The sequence below is a fragment of the Berghia stephanieae genome, chromosome 8, assembly GCF_034508935.2.
Source record: "Berghia stephanieae isolate SIO BIC M18660-M18661 chromosome 8, UCSD_Bste_1.3, whole genome shotgun sequence".
NCBI classification, from domain to species: domain Eukaryota; kingdom Metazoa; phylum Mollusca; class Gastropoda; order Nudibranchia; family Aeolidiidae; genus Berghia; species Berghia stephanieae.
In genome coordinates, this window is record NC_088367.1 from 23,635,400 (window position 1) to 23,653,626 (window position 18,227).

Here is an 18,227-nt window from a genome sequence, read left to right on the forward strand (position 1 = left end):
TTTGTATTCGTTATTCACATAAGTACTGCAAATATTATGTATGAACAGATAAGCTGATAGTGATAGATTTCAAAATGTGAACGAATGATGAAGTCGGAGAGGTGGGGATGGGGAAATTTTCTTTGATTTGATTGTGGTAACAACAACAAAACAAAACACGATCTCGTTGAAAAAAGTTGAACTGTTCATTCAAAATCTCAATTCTCAGTCACACAAAATGTTTCAATTTCAATCATCGCCTCCTCTTCTTTCCTTCTCAAACTAACACTAACACTAACACACTACACTCATTCAACTTCAAGCCATTAGATAATTAGATCATTAGAATTAGACAACATGCCATTTTGAACAGAAAATACAGTGTTGTGTTCAGTGAGGCGGCAGAGACGGGAGAGCGCTTCTACTCTTGCGAATAGTGATTAGTACTTACTGCGAATATAAGCACTTCGTATTATTATTATTATTATTATTATTATTATTATTATTATTATTATTATTATTATTATTATTATTATTATTATTATTATTATTATTATTATTATTATTATTATTATTAATATTATTATTAATATTATTATTATTATTATTATTATTATTATTATTATTATTATTATTATTATTATTATTATTATTGTTAATTGCTAGAGAAAAGTCCCTCAAGTCAAAAGGCTGTTGTTATTCACTGAACTGTCCACTTTCCAGATAAATTTTACACAAAATGCCAAACAAGTCATGAATGAAAGCCAAATGATCAAGAAAGATGTCACTGGTAATTTCTGTACAAAACTCAAAAACAGTTTAAAAAATTTAGCGCATAAAGAGTATAAAAAGATATCAAATATTAAAACAAAGGAAAGATGCCAAATCAGGAGGCCTTCCGAAAGCTCCTCGGTCTTCTTCTTCTTCTTCAAGTACCAAGTCTGTGCCAGACATAGGTGATCATGATACGTCATTCATCTCTCTGATCAGATAACCTAAGAAAACTAATATTACTCTTCTCTTTCTTTGTCATCCAGCTGTTCAAACTATTCAAATATGTTTTTCTTGGTCTACCTTTACTCTTTTTACCTTCTATCTTTCCTGTGAGAGCAAGATGTTCAATACATTTATGTCGATTTAGGTGTCCTAAAATTTGCATTTGTCTTTTTCTTATTGTACGAATTAATAGCCTTTTAGTTTCAGCTTGCTCTAATACTTCTTCATTAGTTTTCTTCTCTGTCCATGAGATTCTTAACATCCTTCTAAGAAACCACATTTCTGCTGCCTCCAGTTTCTTTCTAATGTCTTCTGTAATTGTCCAGCTTTCGCAGCCATATAATAATACTGACCATACGTAGGCCTTCAAACCCTATGTTTTGTTGTCATTGAGATATTGTGGTTTTTAAAAATTAGACTCATTTTATTAAAACTATCTTTAGCTATATTGCAATTCTTCGTTTTATTTCTGTGTTGCATCTGCCATCTGAAGTTATTATGTATTCAAGATATTTAAATGCCTGAACTTGTTTTATAGTTTTTCCATTGCTTATTAAGTTGCATTATATTGGATTTCTTTCTCTCCTTGATACAACTATGCATTCTGTCTTTTTTACATTTAAGTATAACCCCATACGTTCACTCTCTGTGACTATTTTATTGAGGAGTAGTTGTAAATTTTCTTTTGAGTCTGAAATTAGTGCTGTGTCATCTGCATATCTTATATTATTGATATTCTCACCATTGATCTTAATGCCTGGGCTATCTCCTAAAGTTCTAATAATTGTTTCGCTGTAGATATTGAAAAGGTCTGGTGACAAAGTACATCCTTGTCCAACACCTTGTTTAATTTGTATATATTTACTTAATTCTCCTTCAATCCTGACAGCTGCACTTTGTTTCCAATATAAGTTTCTAATAATTCTAAGATCTTTTCCGTCTATGTCTAGTCCTTCAAGGATATTAAGTAGCCCATAAGTAGCTCCTCGGTCTAGCATCTCTTTTAATTAGTATTTTCACTGTGGATCTTTTGTCAGGCGTTTATTTATTCAATTTGTCAATATTAGTATTTTAAAAGCTCTAGAATAAATCATGATAGATTAGTGAAAGTTTAAAATTTCCTAATATGACCATTGTTTTGGTTTTCTGCCGCCATTTTGTTTTTTGAAGTAGTATTGAAAGGAGGGTGCAAAGCAGTCCTAGGTTTTTTTTTTCCCTATTAGTATTAGGGTTAGCTCGAGGTCATAGTAAAGGTGCTAGGATGTTTGTTTTTTTCCTTTTAGGGCTAATTAAAGGTACTAGGTTTTATTTTTTTCTTTGGGTTAGTTGAGTGAATATTTGGTTTGTTTCCCTTAGCACGAGGAACTTTTGGAAGTCCTCCCGCCAAATCCAGTTTGTTTTTTTTTCATGTCAAACGACTTCAATAAAAGGCAAGTGTTTGGAATTTGGAACTAAAAAATGTCAAGCTGGCATCTCCGCCCCTTTCTTCAATCAGCAAGAAAATCATCAGATCATAAATAGTCTCTCAGTCTAGCCAACATTTTACTAGTTTATTTTTAATATAATTGGTCAGCATGTAATTTGAGTGCTCTTTTAATTTTTTCCTTTCTTCAGCAGATCTACAAAATTATAGAGTATATTATGGCACAGACTACAACAGATCCAGTTTTGGAAGTGGTTAGTATTTTCTCATTAGTCGTTTCAATGCAAGTTAAGAATAAAGTCAAAAATAAAGGGAGTGTCTACAAATAAGGTAACCAGGCATTTAGCCTCACTCAGTATCTATGTACATGGTAACTGGTTTATCACTGCAATACAATCAATGGGTGGACGACCTCGCTGTTTTCTGTTTGTTTGTGTGTGTGTTTGTGTTATTTTAAAAGTTGAATATAGTTTAACCCATTAAAGATGAGATTCGATCTTACTTTAACCTAGCACCAGATCTTAGTCTTACTGTTATTAAAAGACAAGCTATGCGATTAGAATTATAGCTAAATTGAAGCCCGAGTCGAAATACTCTTACTGCTGTCTTGGTGGAAATGATTTATTCTGCATTAGATATCAGGAAACTCTTATCTGGGGGGAAAGAATCAGTGTCACTGTCAAATTGCACGAAACATGCACCTTGAAGCACTTCTGTAACACTAGTTTGATCAACGTCATCAGGCAACCCATTGTTTCTCTCATCTTTTTACGCCCCAAACCCCCCCCCCCCCCCCCCCCCCCCCCCCCCGTGACACCCCTTCTCTCTTATCATAGTGTCATCCCCTTCCCATCTCATGATAAAACGAAAACTTTCTGCCCACTTTGCAAATACACATAGGATTTGTCTCTCACTAGGCTAATGGATTAAAGACCAAGACATTGGGTAATGCCATTCTCTGTTTGGTCTATTTAGTCACACATGTGGCCATCTGGCAGCCCAGCTTCTTCATACATTCTGCCTATAACACACAAAAAGGGGGTTGGGGTTAATGGGGTGGGAATGAAAAAAAAATAAGGTCAAAAGTTACAGTGCACCAAGCTCAATGCCCTCTCGCCCCTCCCTCCCAAAGCATGACGTAAGGTTACCAAGTGTGTTTCCATGTACATCGATCCTGAGGCTAGGTATTATAAGTAATTTGCTGGTTTTATGTAGAGCATTTCCACGGATCACCGTGCTCAATTTTCTTCACATTGTTTAACCCATGGAAACAACACTGGGGCCAGAGTGTTGCCATCATTGTCACCAAATACAACCATACACAACATTGCTTTCCTTTTGTCACAAGTCATGGGTGAGCCACCAATCTCTCTGAGAGGAAAAATAGAAAATATGATCAAACTTGTCACAACAACCACTTTTATCAGGTGATCAGTATAGCTTTCTGCAAAGCCAGTTAAACTTTTTTCCGTATATTATACTCTAGACGTAGGCTTTGCTGCTCACCTCTTGTGATAAAGGAGACCTTATCCATCAATTTGGTACAAAAATCTTAACCTTTAGCTATGACTTATCCATTGGAAAAAAAAGTAGGTGGTATTGAGAGGAACGTATTTGTCCAATCTTATTTTTCCAAACTCCCGTGCCAGACACATCTACCCAAGACTGATCCCTGTGACTTACGAAGTAGCAATTCGGACTCGAGTCTGAATAGTCTCACTTGGCTATTCGGAAACTTCATTATGCATCCGCAAACACAGGGGGGGGGGGGGGGGGGGGTTGGGGGAGAGGGCCGCGGACAGACAGAGAGTTCAGAAGAAATTCTGTTATGTTGTTAGAAAAGCTTTACCTTTAGACCAGCTACTTTGACTGACTTTGTTCCTTTTGAAAAGTTTTAAGTCTTTTCTTTATAATTTCTAACTGGACTTCCAATGATTTTGTCTTTCTCATCAAATAAAGCGGGTTTAGATTACCTGTCGATGGTTACTATTACTATACCATTATTGTTATTTTTATTTACATCAATTTTATGTAGGTAATTATCAATAATTAGAATACATTAAAAAAAACAAACAAACAATACTTTCATGGGAGACTTTTCAGAATCAATAATCTGTTGATTGCACATATGTGACCCTCCGCCTCGAAACGGTATTAAGTCGCATTTTTCAATTTTAGGTTTTTGGTACCCAATCATAGCTTATATTATGCTTAGAATTTTTAAACCAAATTTATAAAATTCTGATTATTCACTGCCCAACTATTACCGTTTGAAGTAGGGAGATTGTAAAAACCAAGTTTTGAGAAAATTGACTTTGAAGTGAGGCACCGTTTTCACACATAATCAAATCAATGGGCAAAGATAACTCCTCAGATAAGGGCATTGAAAATTTGATGAGAATAGTAAACTTTACAGAGACACCAATTTTCAATTTCACTCACAGGAATTTCAGTCACCACTCGGAGGAATTTCAATGCCGAAAGAGGAATTTCCGCACACACAAAAAGGGAATTGGGATGATATTTAATTTGGTATTGTGTTTCATATTGTATAGATCTAAATAGATAACTGATTACAAATATTTTCTGATATATGAACACCTTGCCAAATACAACCCCAAAGTCTCCTTATTTCAAGTGAAGAAAAGCTCCAAAACATAATGATGGTAGTGAGGATGATGTTGTGTTGGTGGTTGTAGTAGTAGTAGTCGTAGTAGTAGTAGTAGTAGTAGTAGTAGTAGTAGTAGTAGTAGTAGTAGTAGTAGTAGTAGTAGTAGTAGTAGTGGTGATGATGATGATGTCATAATGGCTGTTGTAGTAGTGGTAGTGAGGATGATGTGGTGGTGGTGGTGGTGACTGTGGTTGTAGTAGTGGCAGTGGTTGTAGTAGTAGTGATGATGTGGTGTGGGTGGTTGTAGTGGTAGTGGTTGTAGTAGTAATGACGATGTGGTGGTGGTGGTTGTAGTAGTAGTGATAATGATGTGGTGGTGGTGGTTGAAGTAGTAGTGGTCGTGATGAAGATGCGGTGGTGGTGGTTGTAGTGTGTTTGTGTGTGTGTGTGTGTGTGTGTGTTTGAGAGAGAGAGAGTGCTAAAAGTGCATCAAGTGATAAGTAGAGCAACACGAACTTTAAAAACCAACGAGGCTAAAGTTTGAGGTCAAAGTATTTGTTATTAGCTATTATTGGTAAGTGCAGCCTTGGAAATGGTGGCTCTCTGAGAGAAAGTCAACTCTTGTTTTGAATGTTTCACTGATACTTGCTTTTTTAAACTTTAAATATATATAACTTGTCGTCAATACTTATGTTGAATTATTATGTTTTCATGTAGAAAAATTATTGTAGTTTATGAAAAAACCAAAACTGAAATTTGATCATTTTGACCATTTCCACTTTAAAACCGTTTTTCTTCGTTTTCCAAATCCCGACTTAATACCGCTTCGAGGCATAGGGTCACATATGTGAGTCTGAATAACCAGGGCAGACTATTCAGACTCGAGTTCAAATAGCCGTAGCCTGTGACTTAACCCTGCTATCTGAATCCTAAAACTTCTTTTGGCCATTTTTTTTCTCTTCCACAATCTGATTCTTAAATTTACAGACTTATCAGAGCATATTTGTGGATATTTATTCTATGCTTCAAGCGTTTTTAAAGTTTTAGATTCCCTTTTGTTTTAAAAATATGTAGTCGTTATTTTGGGTTAATTACAGATTATCTCCTCAAAATTCTTATTTCTATTTTTTAAACCACAAATTGAGATAGGAGGGATAGATTATTTTTAAAGCAATACATATTTTGTCAATTTCATCTTTTACAGTTTTATTTTACTTTGATGAAATATAGGTTGAAGCAAAGAGAGATGGAGATGAGAGCTTTCAAACCTTTATACTTCATGATGAGAATCACACCCTCGGAAATGCTCTCAAATACATTCTGAATAAAAAGTAAGTTTGATAATTTTCTGTAATTAAAAAAATTATTGTCTTTTTTTTTTCATAATTCTTTTTCTCCTTTTTCATGTTCTTCTTTATGTCAAAATCTTATTAAATGAATTATTAAAAAAAAAAAAAAAGAATCTGATGAAGGATTATTGAAAGTATCATATATTAATCATGAACTTTGGTTCTTGAGGATGTTACTGAATACACAGTGATATCAAACGATTAAAAAAGATCAGGACTGTCTGATTCCTCTGCATTAGATGCTGGACGATTCTATAGTCAGCAAGGAGATAAGAATTCGCATCATGTCAGTCTACAGTAAAAAAACACACCATTGTGCATCTCTTTTGTAGGTGATATTGTAATATGTGTTAGGAATCTTTAAAAGTGAAATACCACAATGAAGCCAAGTATTTTGATGGATTTAACATGTAGAACTTGGAGTACAATGTTTGTTTACAAAATGGACTGTCAAGCATGTAGAGTGGAGTCCGTCCAGAAAAGATGAACTTTTTTTTACCCCCTTATATAAACTATCATATCTAACGAACTCGGGTATGAATAAACATGAATTGATCTCAAACCTGCTAAAATAAACTGCTCTTTGCCATTGTGCTATTCCTTCCCCCCCTCCTCCCCCCCGCCAAAAAAAAAACAACAAAAAACAACCATAAATAACAAGAGCATATTATAGGCTACCAAATGGAATGACAACTTTGCTTGCATCATTTATAAAGAGTCACACACTCCATTCATTTTCATGAACAAGGGGAGGCGACTTGACTTTTACCCCTCACAGACTTTTGAGTTGAAAGGTTTCCCCTGAAAATGGATAAGACCCCAATTAGTTTAACTTAAGCAGACTCAACTGTAATTTTTAAAGATGTGTAATGCATACTCTGCTCAGAGAAAATCGAAATGGTTTTGTTCTTACTTTGGTTATTCAATTCATTTAAGAAAAAAAATATTTCTGTATCTACCGTGTATTTTAAAAAGGATACTGTTTCAAGCAAAATTTTTAATTGCCTCTAATTTAAAAGATATTTGAGATATGATCATTTTGAAATCTTTGTAAGCTTTCCTATGTCCCAGAGTGTCGATTAAGTGAAAAATGTGATTTTATGATTTTTTGAGAGATACTGGTTGGTGAGGGCAGAATTGTAATGATTCCCAATATTTTGAAATTTTCTCAATCAATTCATGGGTAATATAGTTTTATTGGAAACAGTCAACGTTTTGGTATGTATGCTAAATTCAACAAAAATTTGTATTAAGAACATATTATCAACAGTGAAACATATTTTTTATAAAGGTATTATAGAAGTTACAAGAAATAGCTTCATTAACACGTACACACACTCTCTCTCTCTCTCTCTCTCTCTCTCTCTCTCTCTCTCTCCCTCCCCCCCCTCTCTCTCTCTCTCTCTTTCTCTCTCTCTCTCTCTCTCTCTCTCTCTCTCTCTCTCTCTCTCTCTCTCTCTCTCACTCTCTCTCTCTCTCTCTCTCTCTCTCTCAATTACAACCTCAAGAGAATAAGATTTACATTTTTTCTATCTTAGTGACAGCCTTTGGGAATTGATGTAGTCCTTTATATACCATGGGGTAACTTTTTCACAAGGGGAACTTTATCTCTGTGACTTTGGAGCAATTATTTTCCTAGTTTAAAAACTTATACTTTTTATTAAAGGCAAAAAATGCCACAAAACTAGATTATTCTTTGGTCCAAAATTAAAGAAGCGAAGTTCTCTCTCTCTCTCTCTCTCTCTCTCTCTCCTTCTCTCTCTCTTCCTCTCTCTCCCCACCTCTTTCCCACTCTCTCTCTCTCTCTTCCTCTCTCTCTCTCTCTCTCTCTCTCTCTCTCTCTCTCCCACCCGCCCAAAAAAGGTAAATTTACACTACTTGACAGCAACATATAAAATAAATGAAATACTGTTCAATGATGCACAGGTCGTAAGCCATATTTTAAAAAAAAATTGTTTCTTAATGATTTGTAATAACTCTATGCGTTCCATTTCAATCTAGCCCCGATGTGACATTTGTCGGTTATAGCATCACACATCCATCTGAGAACAAGATCAATCTAAGGATACAGACCACTGGTATGAATCTTATAATCTATTTACTTTCTCAAATATTTTTTAAATAAAATAATGTTTATTAGTTCTGTTACTGTTTGTGTAAAAAGAGTTGACTTTAAAAAAAACTAGAGCCTTTTTATAGCACTCTATCCACTAAGCAAATGTAGTGCTGCTATGTGGTCTTGTCGTATGACTCTCACTTTAGGATCAGAAAGTCCTGGGTTTAAGCCTCGTTCGGTGCATAGTTTAGTCCTTGGAAAAGGCTCCTTACATTCTCTCACCGTACTCAGGTGTAATATGAGTACCTGGCCGTTAACAGCGTTATCTCTATCCGAAAAAATTGTAATATCGAATGTCTCATTCTACATGTTATGTGTTGCTGTTGGTCAATAACTTTTTGTAAAGTTCAAGTTTCTGGGGTTTTTTTTGTTTTTTTTTACATGCTCGAAGTGCTTTACAACGGGTCCTTGGCAAAAGCAACACTAAACATCTAGGATGAGACATAATGCCTGATACATAATATTACAGTTGTTTCAGACAGAGATAATGCTGTCAATGATGAGTTACTCATTTTACACCTGAATGTGGTGAGAGGATGTGAGTAAAAAGCCTTTTCCTAGGACTCAACCATGCTTTGCTCAGAGCCAGAACTTCAACCCTGGACTTTCCAGTCTGAAGGAGAGTGTCACACTAGACCACATGACCGCAGAAGGTTAATTGGAAATCACTGTTCGATATATTGAATTATTTGCTGTTTATGTTTTGTGTTTATATATATATATATATATATATATATATATATATATATACATACTCTTCTATTTTTCTATGAAATTAGATCCAAAAGCCAATTCCATACTGTCCACATCTTTCTCTGTGTTCATTGTTGGTAAAATTACTGAATTTTCATGCCAAGAATGGATGGCATTGCCAATTAATTGGTATTCTTTGTCCTACAGGTAAACCAGCCATGCAAGTGCTCGAACAAGGATTTAAAGACTTGAAGCAGTTGTGTGGTCACATATTGACAACTTTTGAAGTAAGTATTGTATGCAGTTGTTAAGAGAGTTGCCAGCGATATTGATTTCTTTGTGACAAACAGCTTTTAAGTTTAACTGCCTTTGAAATTGTGATGGTTGAGATTATTTATGGTTTTAGAAATCAATGCCGTAATAATATTATATCACAAATGGTATGTGGATATCATCTGTCTTTGACAGAGACACAAATACAAACACAAGCTCACAAATAATATAGAAGGGACGAAATTGACGTCACTCAGCTCTTTGTGCGGCTATGTGGTCTAGTGATATGACACTCGCTTTCGGATCGGAAGGTCCTGGGTTCGAGCCTTGCACTCGGCGCATAGTTGAGTCCTTGGAAAAGGCTCTTTACACACATTTTCTCACCGTACTCAGGTGTAAAATGAGTACCTGGCCATTAACAGCGTTGTCTTTGTCCGAAAAATTGTAATATCGCCTAACTGGCATCATGTCCTGTCCCACATGTTAAATGTTGCTGTTGACCAGGGACCCCTTGTAAAGCGCTTTGAGCACATTTAGTGGATATTGCGCTATATAAAGCTCAATTTTATTTTTTGTTAAAATTTTTTTGTTATTGTTTTAGACAGCCATTTTGGTGATAACTACTCACTAAATTATATCAATCAGACAATAAAGATTCAAAGTTACAATTAGTTTTGCGAGTTGGTAAGTAATATTAGGTTGGTAGATTTGTGAGCAATTTACCTTATCACCTAGCATCAATATGATCGTGTGTATTGAACACTTTGAAGTTGTCATGGAAACGTTTTCTTCTACGTTTTTTTTTTTGGTTTTTGTTTTTTGTTGTTGCCTTAAACATACGCTTCAGTTTATCAGGTCATTTCATCTGCAAAATCCCCAATTTTTTTTTTTCTTTGCAAAATCTCGAAAATTTGCAAAAAAAATTGCAGATTTTGTAGCCGCAATGCAAATCAGTGATTTTTAAAGATTTTTTGCGACCTCAAGCGATGCAAAAAACTGCCATGCCAGATAATAATTGTTTTGTTTTTTTCCCCAGTCCTCAACAAAATACTACAAAGAAAACCATATGGATCCAGATGATATGGACCAATCGTGATGAGTGAATTAGCAAATGGTGTTTTTGTTCTGTTGAATTAGCAAGTGGTGTTTTTGTTCTGTTGAATTAGCAAGTGCATACCTGCCTATTGTTAAGGACTGTCAGTAATTGTTATGGAAGTGTAAGGACAATTACGGACTTACAGAAATAGAAGAAATATTACTGATACAAATGGTCCCAACGTTAAATAAAAAAATAATAAATTTTTTTTCATTGTTTACTGCATGCTATAATAAAAAATCTCAATGCCTCGTGGCTGGTGAGTGACCTGATCGACTCGACAGGGAAACTTTACCCTAACTTTAACCTCATCGGAAGACACAGTGCAGTGTCGAAAGTAGGTCATCAATAAGCATATTATTATCGCGGGGGGTCATATAAAAGGGTGTATCTATCATTATTTTTGTTTGCTTTAGTATTACTGAAATTTGACCATTAATTACTGATGAATTTTGTATTTCTTACTGAATTTGAAATTTTCAAGTAGGCAGGTATGCAAGTGGTGTTTTTGTTCTGTTGAATTAGCAAGTGGTGTTTTTGTTCTGTCGAATTAGCAAGTGGTGTTTTTGTTCTGTCGAGTAAGCAAGTGGTGTTTTTTTTGTTGAATTAGCAAGTGGTGTTTTTGTTCTGTTGATATTTATTTTTTTTTGTTTTTTAAATTTTCTTGATACCAGGCTGCTAGAACCTGTGGCCTGTAAAAAGTAATAAACAAAAATGAATATAACAGCTTCAAAAAAGAACAAAATACCAAACACGGAATGTTTCGAGCTCAAAACCCTTCTTCAGCCAACAACAAAAAACAATAAAGACATAAATACATTACTAAATTCCAGATAGATGACAGAGATAGCTGTTATATTCATTGTTGTTAATTACTTTTTAAATTTTCGTGTATTGTTGAAATTGCATAGTGTGTGTAAAATTACACCTCTGTTCTGTCTTATATTAAACTTTAACTGTCATTTGAATTTCTTGTACATACATAGAACATTGAATAAAAAAACATATACTTATTGAAATACATAATGCAATTTCTTTCTTTTAAAAAAATTATAACCTATTAGTCAAGAGATCAAGAGAGTTGGACCTCAAATTACTAGTTTGTAGCTTCTTTTTTCTTAGGTAAACTTTATGTACGGCCGTAGGGTCTCTTATAATTCTTTTACGGCTCACTCCTCCATTAATCATCTTACATTCACCCCCCCCCCCCCCTCCCCCCATTTTGCATTCAATTGAGTGAGGATCCTTTACCGGCTATGTGGTCTTGTGGTATGATGACACTCGTCTTTGAATCGGAAGGTCCTGGGTTCGGGTCCTGCTCTGAGTGGTGTTTAGTTAAGTCCGAGGAATGGGCTCTTTACTTACATTCTCTCACCTTACTTAAGTGTAAAATGAGTACCTGGTCGTTAACAGCATTGTCTCTGTCGGAAACAAATGGTAATATAGCATAACAGGCTTTATGTCTCGTTCTACATGTTAAGAGTTGCTGTTGGCTAAGGACCCATTGTAAAGGACTTTGTGCACAGTTAATGGATTTGCAATACGTACATAAATGCTCAAACCCTAACATTCCAAGAACAAGGACACAAAAGCTATTTGGAAAGGGACAAGTGCAAGTACAAGAGACTAAGGAGAATAGAAGTCTCATCATTAAGTTAAAAGTAATCTTTCCAGCGCTCAATGGAACTCAAGGGTTCCCTGTGTCCCTAGCAGCTATTATATATTGGTGGCTCTAAATAGGGGACAAAAGTGTGGCATCAAAGTACTGGTTCCAATCTCAGTGGATGTGTTAAACCAGTCCACTGGATGCCTGGGTATATACCTTGTGCAACTGATTTTCCGGTTTTAGAGTGATGAAATCACCCAAGTAATACCATTCCAAGACAAAGACAGAAAGCAACTCAGAAAACAGATATAGGGGGATAGAAGATACAGCAAGTGACCTGCCCATCATAGGCGGCCAGAAGAGGTCATATCAGCGCCAGTAAAAAGGAAGAAAATTGGATAGTAAAAGCAAGCTAGATGTACTATTAAAAGGACTTGAGGAAAAAGTAAGACAAAGGGAAACAGATGTAGATTCCAAGAGCACACCATCAGTTAGTTTGAGATCACCTCAGTCTCACCCAGACACCAGCATAAGATCCCACTAATAAGAATACACTCAAATGTTTACAAATCATATGTTAAAGATAAACTAAATAACAGTACATAACAGAGAAATGATTTACAAGGAAAAAAAATATCTCCCAAAACTATAACTATACATTCGACTGTTTCCCTCCCAGCCAAGAGCTCCGGCCAGGGACAGAACTAGACTAAGTAATCTCATTCCAAGACAAAGACAGAAAGCAGTTCAGAAAACAGATAAAGGGGGATGGAAATAGAAGATACTGCAAGTGACCTCCTGGCCATCATGGGAGGTCAGAAGATCCCACCCGGGAGTACTGTATTTGTATTAAATCTGTGAAAGACATAACAGCAAACAACAGGAAAAGGATGTGATACAATTTTAATGGTAGACATTGTATAGAGTATTGAGTCGTATGGATTATACTCCTACTTCATTCAATCAATAGTACTGGCAAACTGGCAACGATACATCATTGCTACATCTCATGGTAATAAGTTTATATACTAATTTTTACATAATTCAAGATCATCACTGAAATACAATGCATCTAACATTTAACGTTTTGATTTGATTGTCAAATCTCGTAAGTCGCCATTCAAAAGGTACAGTTCAACCCCTGAATAAAGACATTGTTGGGACTGGGAATATCATGTTATTGTTATCTAGGGTTGTCGTAATTGCAGGGTTTCCTAGATGGCGGAAAAAGGGGGGTGTGAGTGTGATTAGACTTTGATGTGAAGCGCAGACCACTGATTGTAATTGGAACGTTACAACTATTATTATTATTAACTCACTCAATCCTAGAGACTTTTGTTACTTTTCAAAATTGGAAAAAAATATATTAAAAATGAGCATGTACATAGAGAGTTTTATTCAACTATCATTATCATTAACATGCAAAAACTAAAAACATTAGCTTTGATACTACGCCAATAATTTGTCTCAGAAAAATGTAATAAAGAGGCATGGGGTAAAAATAACCCAGGTAAACTATGGATATAGTCAGTGTTAGGGTTGAGTGAGTTAAAGAGCTTCCAAGTTATCAATGCATTGTCTTTTCATTGTTTTGAATGCAATAAGTGCTTTAACTTTAAATGCAAGGTTCCCTCTGAAGTTTATCTGGACATGGAAGCGACATGACTTCAGTTGTATTACTAGTGCAACTTTTGGATTGGAAGGTCCTGGGTTTGAGCCTCGATAGGCGCACAGTTGAGTCCTTGAAAAAGGCTCTTTACTCACAATCTCTCACCATACTCAGGTGTAAAATGAGTACCTGGTCATTAACAGCGTCCTCTCTGTCTGAAAAAATTACAATATAGCCTAAAAGGCATCATATCTCATTCTTCATGTTACGCGATGCTGTTGGTCAGGGACCCCATGTAAAGCGCTTTGAACAAGTTAAGTGGATATTGCGGTATATAAAAACTCAAGTTTTAAAAAATATTATCATTAGTCACATGGATACGGTAAGTTGGAAATAATTAGAATTTTTGTACCAAGTGTCGATTTCAATAGCCGATTATTGTTAAATTCATGTTGCTAAATATGTTTTTACAAAAATGTATATTAAAGGTTTTGTTAATAACAATGAAATATTTTTAAAAATGTGGGACCATGGTATCATGCCACTATTTAGGGAGTGTTTATCAAGAGGTTGCACTGTACATAAATTTTATGACCTACCCAGAAATTATTGTAAGTTTTCTTTCAAATCAGAGTACAGGCCACCTCGGGCTCTCCGCTCCTCACAACACACCTTTAGAAAGAAAAATGTCCAAAACAACATTCTCAGAACGTGCATTTTACTTTGTAGCACCATCTATCTGGAATTCTCTTTCGGTCTTTACCAGAATTGCTCATATTATTGAGTGCTTCAAGTTTAGACTGAAGATAGAATATTTGAGATTAACTTTACCTTAATATTTCAAAATTAAACATTTGATTTTCTTTAAATTCTCACCACAGCTATGTCTAGTAAATCAAAAGTAAGACAAAATTATTTAACCTGTGCAAGCAAGACTCTCTCTCTTTCTCTCTCAATGACAAAACGCATACCAAACACACATACATACATATAATTTGTAAGATTGCGTATATGGCAGTGGCAATTACTAGCATTAATCATATTCGTTCAAGACATTCGCAATTTTATTTCACAAAGTATTGCAAAAATATACATATGCACACGTGCGAATAACTCTTCAATCAGCTGTAGCTACACACAAATGAGATTGTCAAAAAAAGACTTCAGCTCTTGGTATTAAAAAAATGAATAAATTGCTGGTCCAAATTAATTTTCCCCACTTCCCATCAACACACAAGTTTGAGTGGTAATCAGAAGGTCTGAGGCTCGATCCTTAATCGAGGTAGCCTAATTTTTTGGGATGGTTTTCTTTTTTTTTTTTTTTTTGTTTGTTTGTTGCTTTAGGTCTCTTCCAACACAATTGAGGTTATATGAGAGACTGCTGAAACAAAAAAACAAGCAATCTCACAAAAATAGTACAAATGTAAATCAAAATCATAACCTAAAGATATCATAAGCTAAATTATAAATAACCAAGAACAAACAGGCAGAAGATTTACAGAAAAAAAATATCCCTGTCAAAAATACAATCACAAACCAAAGAAGCAGGATAGGCTAGTAAAGAGAAGAAGAAACGACATCACTATCGGATCGTACACCCATACGAACATTGTAGGTATATGATTCAAGGGTGATGCTCCCATCCAACCACCCGCATGGTTTTCTTTCTTGCTTTGTCTGGCACCTTTCATATACACTTCTTCAGATCTTTATCTTACACCAGTGCCTGTTCCCTAGTTTCTTAATTTGATATTTTCAAAAATAAACACGGAGCAACTCAAATGTTCTTGTCCTCTCGTGTTCAATGTATGTGTTGTTTGATGCAAGCAAGGGTTCACAGAGTAAAACATGTACCCTTGTGAAGAAAATAGGTATTAAAATTGTTCCAACTAGCTGTGGTGTAGCTAATGGTAGCAAGTCTGACCAGTAATCAGAAGGTCTGAGGTTCGAGTCCCAGTCGAGGTAGACTGATTTTTTGGGATGTTTTTGTGTAGTATATTGTGTAACCTATTAGTATTTTATCCAACAAAATTTGTATGCATTTAACTAATCAAACTCTATAATATTTGCAACTGATCAAAAATACACCCATATATGAAACTTTTTTTTTTTCCCCCACCAGCGACACTTCACTTCGAGAGTATCTCCAAATAAACAGCTATAATACTTTTTGTAAAGCAGCATCTCATGTATACAACATATCATTAGCAAAAGGGTTAATACATTTAAAGAGATCTGGGTAATGAAATCAATATAATTTGTGATCAGCAAAACATTTATATTTACAATATTTATAAAAATGAACCAAAAAAAAGACATGTTCTTCGATAAGTGAAAATAAAAATTTGAGTAAATTCGACTAGACACGATTTAGAAAGAAAAAAAATTGGTCCTTCACCTGAAAATAAAACACAAAAAAAAGCTTGATTCAAAAATAAATAAATAATTAAAGAGAGAAAAAATGTATTCACCACCAATTAAAATATCATTAAATTTCCTTCTTCCACATTAGAAAAAACATGTTAATACTAAAGGCTCCATGCGCATTAACAACACCATGCAGTTTGATTTAATCCTTGAAATACAGTGGGATCCACATAAAGCCAACACTCTTAAAGTCAAAGTCAACTTCTACTTGAAGTCAACATCTTTCAGTGGTCTCAAATGTTCTGTTCTTTATCTAAGGCTTTAAACCGAGTGTATTCATTTTCATTCCAAGTCCGTGCTGCTCTCAGTTTGCACTTTTCTCTCAGTCGGTCTTTTTTTAAATCATATCAAACTAAGTGCACCCCTCAGTTTCTGAATTGAACACAAACCAAACGCGAATGTTTTATCTCAGAATTAAAATTTCTCCGTTTTCTTCTAGCAAATTGAAACAAGACACGTAAATTCTTTGTTATTGTTTTTAAAACAAATGATTAGCCCTCACTAAAATGTGACCCACTGCCACTGAACGGTATTATATCGCTGTGGTTGAGATGCAATAAAATTGAATTTATAGTCAAACTCCAAGAGTTGGGCCAAGTATATAATGCTTTATTTTGGAGAAAGACTTCTTCTTTCAGCATATCCCGAATTTTGTACGGTTGCCATAATGAATGCTACATCTCCATGCATCTCGGTTCAGAGCATCATCTTCCTTCAGGCCCAGTTCTTTCATATCGTCCTTTACCTTATCCAACCATCTAGTATTTGTCGTCCCTTTATCCTCTTTCCCGCGAATTGAAAATTCAATACTTTCCTTCTGACGTACTCCCTCTCCCGTCTCTTTACATGTCCGAACCATTTTAATCTACCTTCTCTCATCTTGGAGAAAGACTATCATTTCTAAAACTGTCAAGCACTGAAATTGAAATTGCTTGTCATGTTTAACTTCAAAATTACTTGTTGGCATCTGGTATATCCTGACAAGATTCCATTTAGTTCATTTAGATCATAACTCAGACCTGCCTACTTGAAAATTTGAAATTTTCTTAATTTTTAGGATATAAAAATTGTAGTCGCTATAGTTAACTTTAAAAATCAACAATTTCCACTCACATGAATTGAATAACACTTGAAAGTCCTTAAAATTATGTAGTCTGGCATCAACTTTAATTTTAATAAGCTTTAATGACTGAGAGATGCTCATAAATATTTGAAATTGGAGCCAAAATTTCGTAATTATAGAAATTTTTCGTAGCAGTAGGCAGGTCAGATACCTGTATGAATTGTAATATAAACCTTTTAGGCTACACATAGTTTTGTGTGCTGGCTCTTTGTTTGTTTGTTTGTTTATAAGGGTTTTACGCCGCTTGCAACACATTTAGGTCATATCAGTGCCAGTAAAAAGGAAGAAAATTGGATAGTAAAAACATAATAGACGTACAATTAAAAGGACTTGAGGAAAAAGTAAGACAAAGGGGAATGGTTCAAATAGGAAACAGATGTAGATTCCAAGAGCATACTATCAGTGTACTTAGTTTGAGATCTCCACTAATAGTCTCACCCAGACACCAGCACAAGTTCCCACTAAGAAGAACACACCCAAATGTTTACAAATCATATGTTTAAAAAATATAATAAAAAAAAACAATACACATCAAAGTAAAAAAATATAATCTCCCAAAACTATAACTATACATTCGACTGTTTCGCCCTCAGCTAAGAACTCCGGCCAGGGTCAGGACAAAACCAAGTAATCTCATTCCAGGACAAAGACAGAAAGCAAGTTGGAAAACAGATATAGGGGGATAGAAGACATAATAAGTACCTCTCTGCCAACTATGGGAGGTCAGGAACCCCACCCAGTTTGAAATGTATAGATAGTATGTACTTGGTTAAGAAGCTCATAACATTGCCATCCGGAAGTATAACGGACCAACACACAAAACTGTGTGTAACCATGATCATTTATAGTCAGGTTAATACAGTTTAGTGAGAGTGAGAGGTACTCGTAAACGCGGACGGCAAAAAAACTATCTATAGCATCCATGA

General features: G+C 35.0%; 1 protein-coding gene across 4 annotated transcripts in view; it reads left to right on the forward strand.

Moving 5' to 3' along the window:
- Positions 1-11,556, forward strand: part of LOC144978401 (DNA-directed RNA polymerases I and III subunit RPAC2-like) — a 12,897-nt gene extending 1,341 nt beyond the window's left edge. For 2 of the 4 annotated variants that reach the window (XM_078924381.1, XM_078924379.1), the window contains exons 2-6: positions 2,593-2,652; positions 6,240-6,340; positions 8,360-8,436; positions 9,375-9,454; positions 10,477-11,556. In XM_078924381.1, the coding sequence (XP_078780507.1) occupies positions 2,617-2,652; positions 6,240-6,340; positions 8,360-8,436; positions 9,375-9,454; positions 10,477-10,536 (354 nt within the window). In that variant the 5' untranslated portion in view covers positions 2,593-2,616 and the 3' untranslated portion in view covers positions 10,537-11,556. Of the gene's footprint in view, positions 1-645; positions 770-2,589; positions 2,653-6,239; positions 6,341-8,359; positions 8,437-9,374; positions 9,455-10,476 lie in introns of all 4 variants that reach the window. The other 2 variants (XM_078924378.1, XM_078924380.1) reach the window with 2 other exon arrangements.
- The last annotated feature ends 6,671 nt before the right edge of the window (positions 11,557-18,227 follow it).